Source organism: Gekko japonicus, unplaced genomic scaffold, assembly GCF_001447785.1.
Source record: "Gekko japonicus isolate JY-2015 unplaced genomic scaffold, Gekko_japonicus_V1.1 scaffold211, whole genome shotgun sequence".
Classification (NCBI taxonomy): domain Eukaryota; kingdom Metazoa; phylum Chordata; class Lepidosauria; order Squamata; family Gekkonidae; genus Gekko; species Gekko japonicus.
The window spans coordinates 237,562-246,964 of record NW_015164187.1 but is presented as its reverse complement, the minus strand read 5'-3'; the positions used below and the strand labels follow the sequence as shown (position 1 = coordinate 246,964).

General features: G+C 43.1%; 1 protein-coding gene across 1 annotated transcript in view; it reads right to left on the bottom strand.

Moving 5' to 3' along the window:
• The window catches only part of KLHL12 (kelch like family member 12), a 38,046-nt gene that overhangs the window by 25,934 nt on the left and 2,709 nt on the right, over positions 1-9,403 (bottom strand). The window contains exons 2-3 of the mRNA XM_015408190.1: positions 9,108-9,346; positions 5,526-5,679 (exon numbers count right to left, since the gene is read on the bottom strand). Coding sequence (XP_015263676.1) covers positions 5,526-5,679; positions 9,108-9,290 — 337 coding nt within the window. The 5' untranslated portion in view covers positions 9,291-9,346. The remainder of the gene's footprint in view (positions 1-5,525; positions 5,680-9,107; positions 9,347-9,403) is intronic.

Sequence of the window (9,403 nt, the reverse complement as noted above, 5' to 3'; positions counted from 1 at the left end):
GGGAGTATGAGGTGTGGAATGGAGTGAAGTCCAATCAGCTTCCATATGCAAAAGACCTTGAAGGTTCCATATGCAACTGACGTTCCAACTGCCTTGCGGGGAGGGGGGTGAGTTTGAGGTGTGGAATGCAGTGAAGTCCAATCAGCTTCCATATGCAAAAGACCTTGAAACACTGGGCGGGACTGCACAAAGCAGCCAGTCAACCCAGCCAGCGTCTTCTGACTGACAGCTCAAGCGTCCATACACTAAAGGAGTGCATTTTAGAACTTTGGCACCCACTACTCAATTATATATAAGGAGAGATGCAATTTTAATAAAAAGGTTTTATACACTATGGGAAGGTACATATATACTGTAACTAGAGATTGTTATATTGTGATGAATTTACAGTGATAATTCCACACGTGTTCCCCCCCCCCTTCTTCAAACTTCTGGTTACCTAGTCCATTTAGGGTTGGAATTTTCTCCCCCTCTCCCCCCCCCCCCAGGAATCAAGCTGTGAAAGCAGCCAGCCTCCCTCAGGAAAAACAGAGGGGCATCTGCAGTGTGCGGGGAGAACTGGCACAAATTGCTGCCTCTTCTTCGGAAGGCCTGTGCCTGTAGATTTTTGGAGCAGCATGGTTGGATATTTGCCAGTAAATACGACTGTTCATGATTCATGACCATTTGTTCATGATTCCAGTCCTGTTTAGGGATGGACACAAACCTTGTCACAAGCCTAAATTCGTCATGAAAACTGCCTGGTTCATGAGCCGGGAGTATGAATTGGTGTATGAATGAAATAATTAAACTTTAATTCACTTGCCATTATAAAGAAATCAGATTCTTCTATGTAATATTTCTAGTTACTGGTTGCATTCTAAATTGTTTTGAAATTTCTAAGTGCTGTCAATGGGTGGTATCTTAGCTTAGGCCAGAGGAAGTTTCTCTCCCTAAGGAGCCTTCCTCAGCTTAAGTGGCTCTTTCTCTAAAGGAAGCCACTTAATATGGAAGGAGCCCTCAAACTTTGCTCACTGGAGTGGTAGGACACAGACTAATGACTCCATTCTCTAAATATTTTTACGTCATGCTCACCAGCATCTTAGTAAATCTTCAGGTTCACTCCTTCCAGTAACATGTCGTAACTCTCTGACTTAGTGTAGACAACTAATTAATTCATGAATATTATACTAAAGATAATGAAAGCGCACCTTTAGAGGTCAGCGCATTCATTGCTCACTCACTGCTAAAAATGTTAACTTCCATAAGAAGAAGAAGAGATTGGATTTATACCCCGCCCTTCACTACCCAAAGGAGTCTCAGAGCAGCTTACAAACTTCTTTCCCTTCCCCTCCCCACAACAGACACCCTGTGAGGTAGGTGGGGCTGAGAGAGCTCTGGACAGAAACTGCTCTTTTTTTCAAGAACAGCTCTTATCAGAACTACGGCTTGCCCAAGGTCATCCAGCCAGGTGCGAGTGGAGGAGTGGGGAATCAAACCCGGTTCTCCCAGATTAGAGTCCGCGCACTTAACCACGACACCAAACATAAGAAGAGTTCTGCTGGAGCAGACCAGTGGTCCATCTAGTCCAGTTTCCTGTCTCACACAGTGGCCAACCAATTCCTCTGGGGTCCAGTGTTTTCCATAGAGGCCAAGGCCTTCCCCTGATGTTGCCTCCTGGCACTGGGATTCAGATGTTTACTGCCTCTGAACTTGGAGATGCCACTGATCAGACCTCTCCTCCATGAATCAGTCTAATCCCCCTTTAAAGCTGTTTTATTCTTATGGCCATATTACACCCTCTGGCAGCAAATTCCACATCTTAATCACTCGTGTAAAGTAGTATTTCCAGTTGTCCATCCCGAATCTACCAACCATCAGCGTCATTGGATTCACTTGAGTTCTAGTATTTTGAGAGAGGAAGAAAAAGTTCTCTTTGTCAACTCTCTCCACCCCATGCATAATTTTGTAAACCTATATCATGTCCCCCCCCCTAGTCATCTCTTTTCTAAACTGAAAAGTCCCAGACTCTTCAGCCTTTCCTCATTGGGAAGGTGCTCCAACCCCCTAATTATCTTGCTTGCCCTCCTCAGTACGTTTTCTAGCTGCGCAATGTTCTTTTTGAGATACAGGGACCAGAACTGTTCACAGTATTCCAAATGAAGCCACACCACAGCGGCATTATAATACTGACTTTTATTTTCAATCCCTTTCCTAATGATCCCCAACAAAGAGTTTCCTTTTTCACCCCTGCAGCATACTAGGTTGACACTTTCATTGAGCTATCTACTGCAGCTCCCTTCTCTCTCTGTCTCAGCAAATTCAGACCCTATTAGCCTATACTTGAAGCGGCAATTTTTTGTCCCAATGTGCATCACCTTACACTTACTGACATTGAACTTCATCTGCCATATTGTTGTGCATTCAGCCAATCTGTGGACTCCTTCCTGGAGCTCTACACAGTCAGCCATGGTTTTCATCATCCTGAATAATTTTGTGTCATCTGCAAACTTGGCCACTACACTACTCATCCCTAGTTCCAGATCATTTATGAATAAATTAAATAGTACTGGCCGCAATACCAGTCCTTGCGGGACCCCACTGCTTACTTCCCTCCATTATAAGAACTGTCCATTGAGTTCTACTCTTTGCTGCCTGTCATTTAACCAATTTTTAATCTGTAAAAGAACCCGTCCTCTTATCCCATGGTGGTTAAGTTTACTCAGGAGTCTTTGGTGAGGTATCTTGTCAAAAGCCTTTTGAAAGTCCAAGTATACAATGTCTACCTGGTCACCATTGTGTATACGCTTGTTCACTTTCTCAAAGAACTCCCAAAAGGTTGGTGAGGCAGGACTTCTCTTTGCAGAAGCCATGCTAATTTTCCCCTCAGCAGGCTTTGTTCATCTGTGTGCCTAATAATTCTATCTTTGATTACAGTTTCTACTGATTTGCCTGTGACAGACCTTAGGCTGACTGGCCTGTAATTTCCTGGTTCCCCTCTGGACCCCTTTTTAAAGACTGGTGAAACCTTTGCTACTCTCCAGTCTTTGGGTACAGCGGCTGAATTTAGTGATAACTTACATATAAGGGTGAGTACAGGGGACCCCCAACATAGTGCCCATGGGTGTCATGGTGCTCAACACCTTTTCCAGTACCCCAGTGTTTTTAGGAAGTTGGAAGGCCAGGTAGGTTTTTTGCCCAGCAAGGGTTCTATTGGAGATGTGATTGGCTGTGCAGATTTTTTTTTTTAATGTTGCTTTAGATGAGCACTGCAACCCTAGAGTCGGATTCGACAGGCTTTCGAGCAAGGGAACCTTTGCCTTTACCACTACAACATGAGGATCTATACTGTGTTACTGAAGTTAAACCATGGCGATCATTTTGAGGTTGGCTCCACCTTCTGCAGCAGCCGTTTTGTTGCTGAGCCTATCATGACATGTCAGAATTCCAAATGTGCCCTCAGGCTCAAAATCCAGGGAACCCTGGATTAGTAGATCAACTATCTCACATTTATGTTGTTGAAGGCTTTGATCCCTAAAAACACTTGGGTGTATGCCATCAGGCCCTGGAGACTTAATGGTTTTTAATTTCCTCAATAAGTCTAGAACTTCATCTCTGGTCACCTCAGTTTGACTCAGTTCTTCAGATTCCCTTCCTGAAAGTAGTGTTTGTGGCATGGGTACATACCCTACACTTTCCACAGAGAACACAGAAGTAAAAAATTCATTAAGCTTCTCTGCCATCTCTCTCCACCTTCCTTTAGCAATCTCTTTATTCCTTGATCATCCAAAGGCCCAAATGCTTCTCTGGCTGGTTTCCCGCTCCCGATGTATTTAAAGAAATATTCATTGTCTGTCTTTATGCTTTTAGCAAACTGCTCCTCAAATTCTCTTTCTGCATGCCTAATTATTGACTTGCATTTTTTTGCCAGAGCTTGTGGTCCCTTCTGTTCAGTTAATTGAAGCAGACCTTCCACTTCTTAAAAATAATCCTCTTTACTTTTTATAGCTTCCTTGACTTGCATGGTTAACCATGCAGGCATTCTTTTAGCCTTGGCAGTGACTTTCCTAACCTGGTGAATTCAGTCTACTTGGGCTTCAAATAGTGTGGTTTTAAATAACTTACAAGCATTTTCTAGGGATCTGACTCTCTTGTACTTCCTTATAATTATTCCCCTTATTTTTGTAAAGTTCCCTCTTTTGACTTTTTGCACTTTCCATTGACCTGAATGCTGAACTTAATAGCACTGTTGCTACTGTTTCCAGTTGGTGCAACAACCTCTACTTCTCTCACCAGGTCTTCAGCCCCACTCAGAACCAAGTCCAAGATTACTAACCCTCTCGTTGGCTCTGTGATCAACTGTTCCAGTGCACAATCATTTATGAAGTTTAGGAATCTCATTTCTACAGCATGATTTGAGCACATTTACCCAGTTAATGTGAGGGCAGTTGAAGTCTCCCAGTATCATAACATTATCTGTTTTAATCACCTTCCTTATTTTATTCTCCATCTCAAGTTCAGTCTCAAGGATTTGATCAGGTGAGCAATAGTACACCCCCAACTTTTAAGTAATCCTTAGGGGCCAGTATTTCCACCCATACCGCTTCTTTTGGGAAGTTAATTAAACCTGATGTTTTCTGACTTATTTGATTCTATGCCTCTTTGATGTATGACACAACACTTTTTGCAACACCTCCCCCAACCCGCCCCTCCCTATTCTGTTTAATAGAGCTTATATCCAGGGATGACTGTATCCCATAGATTTTCCCCATTCTACCATGTTTCTGAGATACTTATTACATCTAAATTGTCCCTGAGCATCAAGCACTCCAGCTCCCCCATCTTGGCTCAGAGACTTCTAACATTGGGATATAAACACCTATAATGTGTTGCCCTCTCCAGTACCCTTTGCCTCCCTCAGCCCCTCAGTCGCCACACATGGCACTCAGTCAACATCCTACCCTCACTCCCAAGTTCTATTATGCTTCTGTCAATATTACCTTGAGCGTTTACACAATCTGGATTGACTTGTCCGAAACTGGAGGCTCCCTAGCCCCTATCAGCTTTCCTTCTGGGATTAGTTTAAAAACTGCTGTACCACCTTTTTGATATTAATCGCCAGCAGCCTGGTTCCCTTTTGGTTCAAATGAAACCTGTGTCTTTTGTACACATCCAGCTTGTCCCAATAAGTTTCCCAGGGCTTAACAAATCCAGACCCTTCCCCCCAGCACCACCTTCTCATCCACGCATTGAGACCCCTGATCTATGCCTGTTTAGCTGGCCCTGTACATGGAAATATTCTGCAACCTTTCCAGTTGCCTAACTTCAAAATTCAGACCTCTCAGTGGGTTTAATAATGTAAAGGCATACTAGCATCACAGAGAGCAACAGGACTGGTATTTTAAATATAATGGTTGTTGCCTGTGCCATTCAATTCACCACTTTGAGCTTAACTGCACAATAAATACATGAAATGGCCAAAATGGCTCCAGAACATGGAAAATATCTCCATTCTTGATCTGTGAAGTTATTGTCACTGCCATTACCTTTCAGCTGAAGCAGACAGGCTGCTGGGAGCAACTCTTGAACATTTTCTACCGTCACATGGACTGTCTCTGTATATACAAAGTCCAGCAAAATTTCCATTGTAGAGGCTGTTAGACCTTGGATATCCACATAGGGTTTGTCCTTCTCTGAAAGCTGAAAATTATGAAAAGGGAAGGAAATGCTTTATTTTCAGTGGGTTATATTAACATCCTGACAATGGTCTTTCTAGCTTGACCTAGGAAACTCAGGTACAGGCAATGTGGAAGAAATGGGAAAGGCCCCACAGTGTTGCTTTGTGCAAAGGTAACAACTTGAAAGGCCAGAGAAATAATGTTTCTGAATCTTTGGTCAGGCTCTGAATGGGACAGCCTGATCTTGTTATACCTCAGAAACTAAGCAGGGTCAGCCCTTCTGTCAGGAGTGTATTCGTCATAATTAACAAATTCCTCATTACACTGAAGTCAAGGGATGAAACAACAGGTTAGTACAGTGAAAAAAGAATGTTTCCTTCTGCCCCACCAAATTAACACAGATTACACAGTTCTGTGCTGAACTAGACTCGGGCAATGGCAAGCCATCTCTGGATGCCTCTTGCCTTGAAAATCCTACAGAGTTGCCATAAATTGGCTGTGACCTGATGGCAAAAAACAAAGACAAATGTATACATGTTCTGGCTTCCACCTCTTCAGTCTTCTGCAAAGAAAGAGTCAATGTAGACTGGGGGCCATGGGGTTGCTTGATGCCTATCCAGGAAGATGATGAGCGCTTAGCATCTAGTAGACATGAAATTTACACACTCCATTTCATTCTTAAAGTTAACTAAGACTGCTCTGTTGATTCATGAGCTACTGACTAGCACTGTTAGCATGTTAAAGTTGGAAAAGAGACACCAGGGCTGAGTTCAGACTGGCAGTTTGGCCCGATATAGGCACGTTTCACAAACAGATAAAAGGGGCCGGTTCACACAGCCACAGCTGTCAGGCATTCCCCAGTCGTACTCAACTGGTCCTATGATGATTCCCTACCGAGTTGGAAAAGTACCAGGTGAAAGCTGTAGCAAACCCTGGAGAGCACGTTGATCCTGCTTCCCAGAAGTGTGCACGCTAAAAGCCGCAAACAAGCTGCATTGCTGTGCCTATGCGCATGTCGCCAGAGTGAAAAAAGCCGCTTACAGCCGTGCCTCTGCCAGAGGCGGGCCAGCAGTGCGAACGCTCCCTTGCGCCTCCTCCCCGGTATGCTCCCGCATCGGAAGATGCAGTGCAACCAGGAATCCTCGGCACAACTTGGTCCGGGTCTTTTTGCCCGCCTCCCTCGCGCTTCATACTGCCAGTCTGTCCTCAGCCCAGGTGACAAGTTTATTGTTATACAAAGCCCCTACATGTTTCTCCATTAAAAAACTTTGTCAGGGGAATCTATAAAAACATAATTTTACACTAGATACAAATAACAGAAGGGTCCTACAATAAAAATTATTACACATTATTAAAATTAATATTGAATTAAAGGACAGGATAGAATTAAACCTAAAAGCGGACATTAATTAGAATATAATGCATTTCATTCTATATGCCAATCAATATCTACTTGTGTGTTTAATTTTATCCTTTCTTTTAAATTCAGTATTAATTTTAATAATATGAATAATGTGGTGGGGTCCTTCTGTTGGCTTATTGCTTAGTATAGCCTATTTTTCTTTCTCCTTTAGATTTTTAAAGTTGCTATTTCGCTGGGTGGCGTTTGTGATCAGTGTGGCGATGCTGGTGAAGGAACAGAACAATCATCTTGTACTTTCTTTTCATATCAGCGTATATTATTTATCAATCCAAAAAGGATAAGATCATAAGAGAAGTCATGTTGAATCAGGCCAATGGCCCATCTAGCCCAACACTCTGTGTTACACAGTGGCCAAAACCCAGGTTCCATCAGTAGGTCCACCAGCAGGGCCAGAATTCCAGAAGCCCTCCCAGTGTTGCCCCCCAAGCACCAAGAATACAGAGCATCACTGCCCCAGAGTGTTCCCTCTATACCTTTTGCTAATAGCAACAGATGGACCTCTGCTCCATAAGTTTATCTAACCACCCTCTTGAAGCTATCTATGCTTGTAGTAGCCACCACATCCTACCACAGTGATGATCAAGGTACAATGTATTAGGCTTGGTAGGGCTACATAGGGCTCAAAGAGCTTGTGACAAATTGGGAACACAGAATTGAAGTTAGGATAATTTAGCTGAGCAGTGGGCCTTAATAAATTAGCCTTGTTTGCAACATTCATAAGCACATAGAAAAGTGCAGTTACTAACTGCACAAGATCTTTGCATCAGAACAAGCATTATCACACCATTCTTTCTAAATATTCTGCAAGAACTGAACATCAAATTATTAGGAAATAAAATGCAATAAAGTATTTGTCAGAAGTGATTAAGAAATTAACGGACCAACATGCCAAAACTGCAAATGGTGACCACATTACGTGCATGAAAAAACATATTACAAAAAAGTATGGAGGTGGAAAGTGCTATCAAGTCGCACCCAAATTATGGAGACCCCATTGGGTTTTCAAGGCAAGAGGTGTTCAGAGGTGATTTGCCATTGCTTTCTGCTACATAGCAACTGTGGTCTTCCTCGGTGATCTCCCATCCAAATACGAACCAGGGCCAACCCTACTTAGCTTCCAAGATAGTTGGCTAGTCAGGGCTAAAAAGAAAAAGTATAAAAAAGCACAAATGGAGAGAACTGACAAAGTTATTATATATACTTCAGCTGCTCAGTCTCACATGAAACCCAAGACACACGCAAATAAAAGCAAGAGGCAGAGGTACCTGAAGGAAAGCCTCTGCCAAAGCTGCCATTGGCATTTACGTGGGAAGAGAGAAAGCTGAAGAGTTACATGGGAAGAGAGAAAGCTGAAGAGAAAGCCTTTGTATCAACTAGCATGGGAATGAGTCAGTGGGTAGAGCCAATGTTGCTAGCCATCAGCTCTTGGCCACTCTACAAAAACAGTGGCTGCTCAAAGGTGTAATACACAAGTTCCATGGGCCCATGATAGCTGACTTGTGTGGTCAACTAGCAGTAATATGCCATAGATCAAAAATTAGGATATTAACAGTTAGCATTAGATAAGCATATGGAGCAGAGGTCCATCAGTTGCTATTAGGCACAAGGTATAGATAAAGACTCTCAGGCTGGGGCAAGTGATGCTTTGTCTTCTTGGTGTTTGGGGGGGGGTCAACAGTGGGAGGGCTTCTAAGGTCCTGGCCCCACTGGTGGACCTCCTGATGGCACCTGGTATTTTTGGCCACTGTGTGACAGAGTATTGGACTGGATGGGCCTTTGGCCTGATCCAACATTGGTGTCTCTTGTGTTCTTATGTTCATTATCTCTTATTTGCATTCCCAAGACTGCACAGCAGTGTTACATTCACATTTTGAAACTTTAATTTAGTTGATTATTTGGCATCCTCTTGAATATCAGCAGTTATTTACATTTTTTACAGAGCAATCCTATGCAAGCTTGCTCAGCAGCAAGTACTTCCTTATAGCATGTATTAAAAACACTGTATGTGGTGCATCTCACCTACCTACCTCACTGGTGAACATTGCACAGAAGTAGTCACTGCAAGCTGCTAATACAATACGATGGGCTGGAAAGTCTTTCTGTTCCACACGCAAGGTCACATCACAAAGAGTGTTACTTTTACGAAGAGAATTCATTGCATTGAGAATGGACTTGGCGTGAGAATTAGTCATTATATCTTTAGGAGCCATAGTGAGGTACTGCAGCTAGCCAGGAGTGCTGAGAAGGCAGGTTCACTATCAGTAGCCTGTGAAGGGAAGAATCTGCTTCACTGAAGGTATCTAAGAGCCATGAGCCAGAGACT